Here is a 13,466-nt window from a genome sequence, read left to right as displayed (position 1 = left end):
CTCATGAACAAAGGGTGAATTATCTCCTTTGGTCAGATAGAAGATGTTACCCTGCTACCAACGTCTGGCCTGGAACAGTTCCCTGGGAGCAAAGCTGCTGCCAGACACAAAGACATTTTGTCCCAAACGCTCCTTACACCAGGGAAAGGGGGAGCTGGTAACAAACATTGTGCCATGACTTTATAATGTGGAAAGATCTTTATCAGGGTTGTGGTGCAAATGTGACAAAGGCAGGAAGGAGGTGTGGACTTGGAAAAATGTACCCACAGTCAGCAGTGGCTGCTGCAAGACCTTGACCACTCCCTAAAGGCTCCCTAGCCAAGTGTACCTGGACTGGGGTTACCTGACTCACAGCTCTCAGTACAAACTGATCAAGAATCCCCAGGAAGGATTTCTGAGAGAAAACACAGTGTTAACAAAAAAGAAAAGAAAAAAAAATATCTTTGGCTTTTCTGATTTGCTTTCAAAAATTTAAAATTCTGCATTTGACAGGAAACAGCCTATTGAGTGTCTCCCCAACACGTGGAACATCCTGGTGTATATTTAAGCTATTTCTAGAGTGTTCAATAAAAAGAAAGGTCAGATCCCAGCTGTAACCAGATGGATGGTTTACATGAAAAGGAGAAACCCTGCAAGGTCTCTAAAAGCAAATCTCCCACTGGTCTCAGGAACAGAAGATTTCTATATCTGATTTCCCTCAAACAAGCTCCACAATATGCTTGCATAAATCAAAGAGCTGTGTATACACCATGCTGCCCCCCTTCACTATTTATATTCCCTTGGAATGAAAAATAGCTCACCACCTGCCTCATTTCTATCATAATGTAACAGGTCACAGACTTAACACCCTTCTGAAGTGAATGGTGGAATAAAATTACAAAACCGGTCACCTTACACAACCAAGACATTTGGCACCTCACTTGAAACTTTTCCATAAGAAATACAAGCATCTCATAGATAAAAATGTTATTTCAAGTGTGTGTATTGTCACTAAAATACTTTCATTTCAAGCCTATGTGTGCTCAAATTATGAAACTGTGTGGGTGAGGGTATAGGGATTTAATATTTTATCAAAGTTTTAAAGTAAATTTATGGGAACAATGGAGCCTCGCTGATGATATGGAGTGTCTTTACAAGATATGAATTTGTTTAAACACCAGACCATGGGACTTCTCAGAAGAATAAATGGCAAAGAGAAAAAAGAAAATAACATTAGGAAGCAATAGACATAGATTAAAGAATTGGAATAGGTTTGGATATCTGGAAGAAAGAAAAACTTCAGAATAATTCATGCTTAATGTTAAAACTACTGATTTCGGTTGAATTAATAACAACTTTTGGTCAAATTAGATCCAACGAATCATTAGAAATACGCAGGAATCTTTTGACAATTATTGTGAACTCAGCAGATCTGTCAGCTGGACTGAAGGGAAATGCAGTGAAGATGAAAAGAAAGGAGACCTGGGGCAGGCAGGAGGATGGAGAAATCACCACCACAGAGCTTCGATGGCAGCCGAGGGCGGTAGTAAAAAATAATATTATTGAGGACACATAAAAATAGACCCAAGAACATTTCATGCTATTTGTTGCCTGAAATTAATAAGTGTCCATATGCTGTCTAAATTTGCCATTTAAGTTTTACTACTCTATTGATTTGGAAGAAGAAAAATTGGATATAATATTTTAAGTGACTTTAACCAAATCAGTAAAGTTTAAAGAGTTTCATAAAGTGAATTCCAAATAATAAAGAGAATTTTATTCATTAATGCATTTGTGACATACAGCAATGCTGGCAAGTTGAAGAATAATATTTGTTTAATTGAAATTAATTTGAAAGCCATGATTATCTTGTCAACAAGAGGTAACACAAGATAGCTCCACATCAGCCTCATGCTCCTTCCACAGTTTTAAAGGACTAACAACTGAAAAGCCATGGAGAGCTGCCTGGTTTGGTACCTTTGCAGTGATCCCATATTGAGATTTCCTGATGGAGCAGAGGCAGAAATGTTGATTCTGCCTATTGTTATATTTGCTTAACACATTAACAGAGGAATTTGGTTTCTGGGGCAGTCAGTGAGGCATTGTTCTTTTTCCAATTGAGATTAATTAGATCAGTGGGAATTTAGAATGAGCAGAAACTGCATGATCAGGGACAAAATCCACTGCTTGCTTATTCTCTATTAGGGTTGTTCCATTCAAAATGCAGCCTGTCCAAGTGACCAGTGAGTCTTAGGGAGTCTATTACACAACATAATCAATGTGATTACCGGGAAATTGCCCTCAAAAATTAGTTCAGCCCAAATTAACAATAAACTGTTTTAAAAGCTTCCATTTTGAGCGATGCTGATTTGAATCATAGCAGGCAGTGCAAATAACTCCCTTTGAAATTAGGTTTTTCATTAGCATTACTGTGCCATTGAAAAAGGAGTCAGTTCGAGTTTAACAAATACAATAACAAATAAACTGGAAAGAAAAAGACTTGAGCCAAAGGTGGATGATGTCTAAACGTTGAATACTGGCATGCTGGCACTCGGTGTGCAGGAGCTCCATCTGCCTTCCCACTTTTGTACTGCTGCAGAAGCCAGAGTTAAAACATTTATGTAATCAAAGTTTGCAGCACTGTGATGAGTCACTGTAACTTTATTCCACACCAATAAGAGAGCTTTGTCCCTAAACCAAAATTACTAACTGGAAGTTACAAAAGACCTCCTAAGAAGAACAAGGACTTTCTGGAGAATGGATTCTTGCCCTATTAGTAAAGACTGAACATTTTACAGAGTTTATTTCCTTCTGGTACAAGAGCCAAATCAACAAACGATGCAAAATAAACCTCCTGTGAAAAGAATAGATCCAAAATTCTTGATATTTAGGCCAACTGAATTTTGTATCATTATGTATATGAAATCTGGACTGACTGAAAACATCTTACGTAAGATAGTGTAAAGTGAAAACAAGGGTAAGAAGAATTAAGATTTGAAAAAATAGGATGCCAACTGGAAAAGTTCCGTTTGCTTCTTCAAGTCTTTGCAGAACCTGATGATGACATGAGGCCTTTGGCTCTTGTTATGGAAGTTATTAGTCCTCAGATGAGGGAGAAAACCATTCCTTGATGTCTCTAAGAGCAGAAAAATGGAATTGCATATTCAACTACATAAGAGCTTTCAAAATCGCAGGCAATGTTAATTTTCTAAGGATGAGCAGAAGACAGTAGGACTGCACACATCATTTAGCCCCTGTGCTGGAACCCTGCCATGAAAAGGAGAGCTCTGCCATTTTCCTACACCACTCCAAATGTCCCAAGCATTTCCTACACCACTCCAAAACATCCCAAGTGTTAAGCAGATTCTTCTCCAGTCTGAGTATGGAAAAGATGTTCACTGGCTGTGAGACCTGGCAGATGCACCAGCAGTCCACTGAGTCACTACTGCTGCACACACCTGTGCTGACACTTGTACACACTTGTAAAGAAAGCTGAAACTCCGTCTGTTGATCACTGGATTTTGATCTGTGCCTAGAAGATTCCTCCCGCCCGCAGGACCTCTCTGCACCAAGCATAGCTGCATGAGCTCAGTGTTTACTGAGGATTTTGCCTCACCACAATTCTCAGAACACAGTGATGTCCAAGAAAGCCTATTTTGTACAGCTGCTTGACACACTGAAGAGCAGAGAATAAAAATACTCAGTAATTACCCGACCTTAAAGGAGAAACACTCTCTTGCTGTCATGCATCAATCACACTGAATTTTCCTGCTGCTAAAAACTGACCTTTAATTGTGAAGTGGGTATTTTTATCACATTCCAAATTTACAAAGTCTAATTTAATGCACATGATTCAATATAAGTGGTATCCACAGCACTGGGTGGAAAAGATTAATGCAAGATTATCAAGGAGGCGGAACCTCACAGTGTTCAGGACTCAAACTCAGAAGTTCACTGAGATACTTTGGATCTTGTAGGTCTGTGGCACTGAGAGCTAGGCAACTTGTCATAAATACCTCAATAAAAATTATTTCTTCATGCTTCACTTGGCAGAACAAAAGAAAATGTTTGCATAAAGTTTTACTATGCAAAGGTATTTCCAATTGCATCTCCCCACAGCTGTCAGTCTCAATCAGTTACCTTGTGTAATAAACCTGGTATAGCATCATCTCTCTTTATTCTCACTATCTTTATCTGACTTGGGTGATTTTGGCACACACAGGAGATCATCAGTGAAGCTGTGCCCGTTTGCCTCAGCTTCTGGATTTGTTCCAGTAAACCATGGGATGATGGTGGATCTTCAAGTCACTCACAACTGCAAACTTCTTGAACAGATTTACTTTAAACTGGCATTTCAAAGCAGGTTTTATTACTTTCTTTATGTAGGTACAGATAAGCTCAGCCATCCTTCTTAGCAAGATGGAAAAGTCAAGCCCCTGTGCTCTCAGAAGAACAAAACTAAGAATTAAATTAGGGTAAAGAAACAGTAAAATTTACTTAGCAGAGAGATCGCATAGTCTGACATGTTAGATGAGAATGACTTGGCAACCATGAGGCAAATGCTCTCCTCAGAAGATCAGATTCCAATATCCCTGCTCTGCTCATCATTTTTAGCCTTGTGACTACACCAGCAAGGCTGGACACCTGTGCTGTGCAGGATCAGAGCTTTGGGGATCAGCTTTCGGGTCTGAGAGCAGCACCTTTCAGAGATCACCATGGCATTGGCTGAGGGGGAAAAACAGAGAATGAATGAGTGTGATGATTCAGGCTACAGAAAACAACAGAGAGAATCCTGAGTGACCTTTCATGGGCAGAGACATAAGAAAAAGTGATGTAGGTTGGTGTGAGCAGAAAAGAACAGACAAAATTTGCTCTCAACAAAATCAGAGTGCAGTAATCTTATCTCCTATCTGCTACTGTCTCAAAAAATCTCCAACCAAAAAAACCCCAAACCATTACAGCATATGTGTAAATAAACATATTAAGTATCCTGGCTCTGTTAAGAGCAGGTCTCCCAGGAAAAAAAGCTTCATCTTTCCTTTTCTATTTCAGTAGAAGACAGTGTTTCTGTCCTGATCAATGACTCAATATCCTGGAGAAGTACATTTGGTTTGACACATTGAATTCTCTCTGAGGAACGTGTTGCTAAAAGTCCACATATTCAGGTTCTACTTCAGTCTGAAATAAGCTTAACTTATAGTTTCTCAGATATTTATAGTTCGAGGCCAAAGTGACATTCGAGACACGAAGTGTAATGTATTTGCTGTTTTTAAAACCATGGTGGTCTACAAGAAGGCCACTTTGTAACATCAGCTGAAAAAAACAGACAAGTGCTATCAACCACAGTAAGAAATCATGTGTGCAGAATGATATGATAAATACGGAGGATGGTGAATTTTGAAGGGTAAATTATTTCAACAAAACCCAATCTATTTTTTCCTGAAAAAAAAATACAACTCCAAAAAGACTGCGATTGCAAAGTAAGATGGAGCAAGTGTAGTTGTCACAATCAATTATTGCCTTTCAAGTGCAGGAAAATGACAAATGAGCCACCAAGGGCTGCTATTCTTTATTTAGAACTGAAAAAGAGAGAAATGAATCTGCAAGGGAAAAGATCTTAAGCTTCTCTCTGCATGTTGATTTATTTCAAGTGGAAGTTACGTGAATATATGGAAGAAATATCTTGTGCAAGGTGTTCATCTTGGTAACCCTGCAGTCCTGCTGCATGAATCTTGCTAGGACCAGTTTATATTAATTAGTCTGTGGAAACTAAAACGAGGATTTCTGCAACTGAGGTTTTTTTTCTCTTTTTTCTTTTTTTTAGCCAGCTGTAGAGGTGATCTTCAACAAAAAGCAACTTTTTAACAGCTGGTGATGTTAAATACCCTGAGGATGAGGGAATTTGCTGTCAGCAGAGAACTGACAAGACACAAACAAGCCTTTATGTGTCATCCTAGTGTGTGCGAATACACATAACATCAAAACATTCCCACATGGCAATTATTTTGGGTTAAAATGGTCGTGATGGGCAGGTTGTGGGTGCAGGCAGCACCCCCTAAGCGTTTCCATTCTGCTGTTAACAGGAATAAAAGGCGGCGGCAGCTGCACCAAAGGTAGAGGGCAGTCCCCGACCACAACTTTTATCAGCAAATGATATTCTTCTTTATCAGCGATTAAGCAGGGATGACTTGTTAGCACCGGGGGCTGTGTGAACACGCGGGGAGGCAAGTGGAGCCCACATATCCGCTCATGGAGCCGCACCGGGAGAAAGCCGGAACACCGGGAACACCTGAACACCGGCAGAGACCGGGACACCGAGAAACACCCGAACACCGGGAACACCGGGAACACCGGCAGAGACCGGGACACCGAGAAACACCCGAACACCGGGAACGCCCGCGGCTCCTCAGCCCACAGCGAGGGGCGGGCGTGGCGCTGAGGGGCGGGCGTGGCGCTGAGGGGCGGCGCGCTCCCATTGGCTGGTGGAGGGAGGCGGGAGAGACGGGGCCTTGTGATTGGCTGCCGCCCGCGGCGGGGCGGGGCGGTGTCTCGCGAGAGCCGCGCGCGGCCGCGGTCTCGCGCGGCCCGGCCCGTCCCGCCCCCGGGTCCCTGGGCCGGCGGCGGCGCCGCTCCCGCTGCGGCGGCCCCGGTGAGTGGCAGTGACCCGGCCGGGCCGAGGGGGGACGGGGACAGGGACAGAGCCAGAGCGATCGGGTCCTGACGGCGGGAGGTTGTCTGCGGTGCTCTGCCCCTGCTGTCTGCTGGCAGGACCGCGCGGGCACGGTGCCTCTCCGTGAGGGGGTACGCGCTATGGCCGGGCCCGATCCCCCTTGTCTCTCCCGTTCCCCACTTGTGCCCCCGTTTCTCCTTTTCCCCGTGTTCCCCTTGGCCGGTGCCCCTCTCTCCCCCTTCTTTACCCGCTTCCCATCTCTTTCCCCCCATTCACCCCCTCTCCCCCGTGCCCCCTTTCCCCTTCCTCCTCGCCCTTCCCTGAAGGACCCGGCCCCTCACAGGTCACTGGGCGCTATCAGCCCTCATCATTCTGGTTTTATTCCCCTTGAAGACCATGGTTGTGCCTCTTCCCCTTTGGTAAGGCGGTACCTCATCCTTGGAAAAAGAAAATTGTGAGAGGAAAAAGTTTGGCTGGTGGTGGGAGTAGAAGGAGGTTCCTTTGAAGTAAGAGCCAAAGTAGGTTGTTGACTGGACTTTGCATCTGAGGCGTTGCGTGTCTGTGTATCCGTGTGTGCCATGGCTAAACGTGCGGTTATATGGAGCCACAGCCCTGTAAAGAGAAGCCCACGAGTGCAGGACACCTGAAAACCATCTCTGGACAAATTGGAAAGCTGTTGGATATTTATGCACATGTTTCGTCATTTCTTAGCTTCTGATTAAAAAAACCCCAAAATTCACAGAAAGATGAATTTTCCTTTACCTTGTCTTATATTGTGGAGGTTAATAATAAATATTCAGACTATGCTCATTAAAAATTTTAATGCTTTCCCAGGAATTATTTTATTGCTGATCACAGAAGTAGAGTTGGGAATTGCAATGGCTTCGTTTCCTTGATCATCTGGACGAAGAGAACTTTAATGTTAGGAGAGCCACCCTGTTCCCTAAAACAGCTGATGAAGGCGATGGTTAAAAACCTCTTAAAAACCTCACAAATGTGTATTGCTCCAGAAGGACGCAGTTCACTGCTAAGAGCTGTTATCTGCAAATCCAAGGAATTACTCAGACTAATGAAGTAGCTTGATTTACATGTATGGTTGAGTTGTCAGTCTGCAGCTGGAGTTTTGTGCCTCTCATCAGATGGGATTTGTGATTCAGGACCTTCACTTCCAATATCTGTTATGATTAGAAACCTCTCCTTCACTGGAGGATTGAACTAAAATAGAAAATATTATTGGTGGGACACTGTTCTGAGTCCTTGCCTTTCATTAATGGCAATAATAATGTTTACATAATTAATTTATGTACACAAGTCTGTAGCAAAACGGTAACTTTAATGAATAGTCTGGGTTTATTATGTTTTTTATGAGATAATTGTCTAAATCTAGACAGCATAATAATGCCTAGAATTTTGGTTATATGAGAAAAACAAGTTGAATAAAGTCAGGTTTCAGATATGAGTTAATTTTTAATTTGTCTTCCTGCTTTTGTTTTCTGGTTTTGAAATTGTCAGTTCAAGCTTGACACTGTTCTTTCTGGTTTTATTTTTGGTAGAACAAGCTGAAAATCTGATGTCTTATCCCACCCTTTATAAATTTATTTTCTCACTGCAAATTTCAGGTTTCTCATATACTGGTGTATTACTTTTAAGTGGCTTTACTGACTATCCATCCCTATTATCTCTTCCAGCTTGTAAATTATTCCACTAATTTTATATGGGAAAGCACTTCAAACTTTCATTGCCTTTTGTCTTACTGCCTTAAAAGATAATGGTGTTTTTTAGTCATCTGAGACTAAAATCTTCTACTAATTGTGTGTTTTTCTTCTCTGTGGGTTCTTTTTTTAGCACATGTGACAGGATAGATGTGGGACATCAGTAATGCTTAATAGAAGCTGCTTTTTTTTTTCTTCTTGTGGTGGCAATTTTGACAAAATAATCCAAAAGGTCCATTGAACATGGATGAAACTAAAAGCATTAAATATACCCAAAGGTTTTGTTATTTCAGGTCCTGTAATGCACTAAAGCTTAATCCAGAGACTAGTCAAAGACTTGCTTCTAACATGGCTTGTGGTGTGGATGTTCTGGGGACTTTGTGTATGAACTGGAACAAGTGTGTTTAGATAAATTATCAGATAATCTCTAATCAGGAACTCTTCCTGCAAAAGAAAGCACAGCTACCCCTTGCTAATAACTGGCCTTTTTTCCTCTTTTTGTCTCCTAGAGATGGGTCTGCTCTCAGAAGATGTGATGCAGTAGATGCGGTGCTTCGTCATGGCATCAGAACTGTGTAAAACAATCTCTGAGGCAAAGCTGGAGAGGCACAAGAACTTGTTCCTAAATTACCGAAATCTCCATCACTTCCCTCTGGAGTTGCTGAAGGATGAGGGGCTGCAGTACTTGGAAAGGCTTTACATGAAAAGAAATTCCCTGACCACATTGGTACGACTGTCTCTTTATTGCAACGTTTACTCTCTGTGTGTTTAGGAATTCTGATTTTTGAAACAGGGAGGGGGAAAAAAAAAGAGATGATATTATAGATATATTATAATCTTACCCTGAATGATGTCATCAGGTGTAAGATAGGAGGGTTTGAACTTGCATAGGTAATGTAGAGAGTAATAAATGGAAGTTCATGACATTTTATGTTTACCCTTCTCAAGCTCTCAGGACCTTCTGGGGCTTTTCTTGTCAGGTTTGTTGGTCTGTTTAGGGTTTTTTTTTAACCTATACATTTTACTCACATTAGTGGTCACTTTCTCCTGTTGGGTGATGCTGTGCTATTCTACATTTCTATTCTACATTTCTTCATTAGGCTGAATGACTTTTCCCTTGATGTGTGCCTAATTTCAAAGGCAGTATCAATCCCAGGGTCTAATTCCAATCCTGCTGTTAAGGTGCCAGTAAAAACTTGTATTTATGAGCTGCTGTTGATAGGAGAGCACAGTTATGTGTTAGCTAATGTCACAGTTAATAGGGAATTCTTCTTGTCTTGTTGGTTTTCCCTGAACTGAAGAAATCCCTGAGTGGATGTTGTGACCTCAAAAGTCAGTCTTGGGGCAGTTAAATAACTGTGAGAGATGTTCTGAGCTGGTAAGACTCTATAGGATGGAGCCAGAACTTGGCACTGTCAATAGGCTCAAGTCTCCCAAGTTTTCAGTTTTGGTTGCTTTATTAGTTTGGATTTGTTCACTGCCTTTTTTTTTTTTTTTTTTTTTTTTTTATGGGCTTTTCCATGGTATGAGAGGTAAAATAACTCCTCCTGTAGAGGAGCTGTAGGGCATGACTACTTAAAATTCACCAAAATTGTACAGTTTTCAGGGTGTCCTAGAACAAGTCCAGTACTCCACTTTAAGGGCCAAAAGCTGAAAGGATTCTGAAGATTTTATGCCTTTTCTTCATCTTGAATGAGTCACTTAAGTTGACATGTACTGTAGAGAATTATTTTGGCACTCTGGTTTTGGGCAGTAATTTAATAATGTGTAATAATTTAACAGGAGGATGGGATTCATGGTTACAAATCAAAACTGCTATAAAATTAGCCAAAAGCTGTAAACAGCTCTGCCTTGACACTTTGTGAAATTCGGTGATGATTTAATGCAGGAAGGTTCACAAACTTTGCACTGCTCAAAATCTGAAACAACAAAAGACGGGTTTTGTATGGAAGTGTTAAGACCTGGATAAAGAAACTGAAACAAAAGTTAAAATGTAGGTCATACTTAGGCAAAATTGCTTTCCAGCAGCGTGAAGCAGAGCATGATTAGATTCACAGCAATCAGGAGAACTTGCTCATCATGTGCCTCGTTGGGATCTCATTCAAGTGCTCAGCACTATTGTTGGAACAAGGCAAACAAATTTGGGTGTCATTCACTGAGCATCTGTTCCGCAGAAGAGATGTTGGAAGTTGTAGTGGACCAAAATAGATCAAATCAGCAGCATGTTACAAAAAAAGGCAGATGTCTTTTTGGAGCATGGAAAGTTTCACAATCCCCATTAAAAGCAGAAGGAAGTAATTATTGGATACTGTTAAAGCACAAGCTGGAGCAGAGAGTTTGATACTGGTGAACAGCCTGGATTGGAGAGAACCTAGAGAGCAGCAGTGAGGGACCTTTAGCCAGGACCTTGAGAGAAGAGGTTGAGAGATTGATGGATTGGGAAAAACCAGGAGGAACTGGGGGAAACAGAAATCACAGATATTTTTACAAAGCAGAATTTCATCATGAGGTTTTTCGATGCCCACTACTGGTAGGACAAGTAGAGCTCTCAATTTTAGTGAAGTCACAGTAAGTCAGGTACGCTGGGGCAGTGCAGGCAGTGGAAATCTCATCTGAGAATAGCTGAAAAGATTTAAATTACTGAAGGAAGATGTGAATTCCTTATACTTCTCTAATGCCAGGTGATGAGCAATAGCTCATCAATAAACACTTTAAATTGCATAAACATTGGTGAAAACCATCCAAATGGAACCTGCACCGTGTTTCTCTAAAATTAGGTGATACTTTTGTTCCACTGGCTCATTCCTTCAGAATTCTGAAAATAAATGTCTAAATCAGCTTTTCTTCTTTACTCTTCTCAAATGACTCCTGTCCTTGACAGATGACTCCTATGAAATGTCTGGGATAGCTGACAGAATTTACCTTGGCTAAGAATAATTCATTTTTGTCTTCATTGGCAAGATGGAAGTGATGGAGTGCTGTGATATAATGGATGGATCAAGGAGCCATACAGCACACCTGTATCCCAGCATCAAATCTTCCCACTTCTCAGTTCATCTTTAATAACATGAACCTTCCAGTGCCCAATTTCCCCATCTATTAAAAGGAAATAGTTGTTTGCCTTGTTACCTCTGTCAGAAGCAAGATCAGAATCATTCTTAATTTACTACCTCAGAATATATGACACTGTCCTGTTCTGACAGAGCAGCAGGTGAAACAGTGACAACAGTTTGTGGTTCAGGTTAACATCCTTACCGTAATAAGGGCTGTAGGATGGCAGCGAATTCGCTTTTTTTTTTTCGGTTAAAGCTTGAATGTTCTGGTGCTGGGGCCCGGAGTTGGCTGGAGTTGGCCGATGTTTGCCGGTGTTGGCCGATGTTGGCCGGTGTTGGCCGATGTTGGCCGGAGTTGGCCGATGTTGGCCAATGTTGGCCGATGTTGGCCGGAGTTTGCCGGTGTTGGCCGATGTTTGCTGGAGTTGGCCGATGTTTGCTGGAGTTGGCCGATGTTTGCCGATGTTTGCCGGAGTTGGCCGATGTTTGCCGGAGTTGGCCGGAGTTGTCCGGTGTTGGCCGATGTTGGCCGGTGTTGGCCGATGTTTGCCGGAGTTGGCCGATGTTTGCCAATGTTTGGCGATGTTTGCCGGAGTTGGCCGATGTTTGCCGATGTTTGGCGATGTTTGCCGGAGTTGGCCGATGTTTGCCGGAGTTGGCCGATGTTTGCCGATGTTGGCTGGTGTGCCGTGCCCGCGCCGCGGCCGAGCGGCCGCCAGGGGGCAGCCTCGCACCAGCGACAGCGCGCTCCGCCGGTGACGTCACCGCGGCGGGGTGTTCGCCTCCCCCGGCATTTCCTGGGCTGACCCATCCTCTGCTGCTCCCGAGCGGAGCGGCCCGGGCTTTGCACCCACAGCTGGCGTGGGCCGGGCTGCCTGCGTGACAGCATCACCTTTGTCAGGCCCATCATCCGCTTATCAACGCGCATTTTAGAGAATGCAGCTATTTAAGGTATCGCACGAAATGAGAATTTCTAGTTTTAACAGGTATTTAATTATGTGGTCATGCTGCTTTTAAAATGCAGAAATTGCTGCGTGTATCAGTGTTGTAGCTCCTTTTTTCAGTAAAACAAATCTATGTTAAAGCAGGTTTGTTAAGCAATGAAACTGTCTTAACTTTGAATAATTTTGAGTACAGTTTCCAACACGACATCTGAAACTTGTGAAGCCAATTTTGTGATATGTGCTCATGGTTATAAATGCCACCAAGGAAGAGAATTACAGCTAGGGATCAGTTGGCAGTTAGGAAATGATATGCGTGTTAATATGTAAATATGAAAATCTAGTTTGATGGATTCAGCAGTTCTGGCTTGGTGGTAATTGATAAAGCTACACTAAGATTGTAGGTCATTTCCCAGTTTAGCAGCATTATAAAATACATTCTGGTTAGACATCTTGTGTAGTCCTTGTTCTGCTTTAAGTCTGTAAAGGCTGCAACTTCTTAGCAATCTCTTGCCTTCAACTAACTCATTTATTTGAATATATTTTCAAAAGGAGATGAGGTAATCCATCTTTTCAGTCTCAGAAATCTGACTCCCATTTTGCTGAGGACATGGGAATGTCATTTTTAGGCTGTAGCTCTGTTCAGTAGTGAACTGCTCACTCTGGATACATCTGAGATTGCCCTGATGGGTACCTGGGGACACAGAACCAGGGTATTGTACAGACATTCCTTGTTGCCATGTTTCCTGCTGACACGTTATAGTATGGTGATTAAAATGACTTGGGTACACGATGTTTGTGTGTCTGGTTTTTGTTTCGAAACTTAAAAAGTCTCTAACTCTCTTTCAGCCCGAAAACCTTGCACAGAAGCTTCCAAACCTCGTGGAATTGTGAGTTTGTGTAGGAGTTTGAATATATTTTTATAATGCTTATCCGTCTCATCTTAAAATAATCTAGAATTACTTGCACATAATTTATCTCTTAAGTGTGGAGGGCTTTCTTGGAGGGCAAGAAAAGGTAATTTTTTTGTTGTTGTGTTTCCTTAATTTGTTTGTTGTTGAGCTTTTTTCCTGAAGGAGGAATATTAAGTCCAATTTTAATTTTTTTAAAT

At 42.0% G+C, this 13,466-nt stretch overlaps 1 protein-coding gene across 2 annotated transcripts in view; it reads left to right on the top strand.

Moving 5' to 3' along the window:
• LRRC28 (leucine rich repeat containing 28) overlaps window positions 1-13,466 on the top strand; it is a 68,905-nt gene that overhangs the window by 12,229 nt on the left and 43,210 nt on the right. Inside the window, exons 2-3 of one of the 2 annotated variants that reach the window (XM_066328267.1) lie at window positions 8,871-9,088; window positions 13,205-13,245. In XM_066328267.1, the coding sequence (XP_066184364.1) occupies window positions 8,906-9,088; window positions 13,205-13,245 (224 nt within the window). In that variant the 5' untranslated portion in view covers window positions 8,871-8,905. Of the gene's footprint in view, window positions 1-8,870; window positions 9,089-13,204; window positions 13,246-13,466 lie in introns of those variants that run through there. The other variant, XM_066328268.1, reaches the window with a different exon arrangement.

The sequence above is a fragment of the Sylvia atricapilla genome, chromosome 13, assembly GCF_009819655.1.
Source record: "Sylvia atricapilla isolate bSylAtr1 chromosome 13, bSylAtr1.pri, whole genome shotgun sequence".
Classification (NCBI taxonomy): domain Eukaryota; kingdom Metazoa; phylum Chordata; class Aves; order Passeriformes; family Sylviidae; genus Sylvia; species Sylvia atricapilla.
Note: the sequence above shows the minus strand (reverse complement) of the source record. Positions and strands in the feature narration are given on the sequence as shown.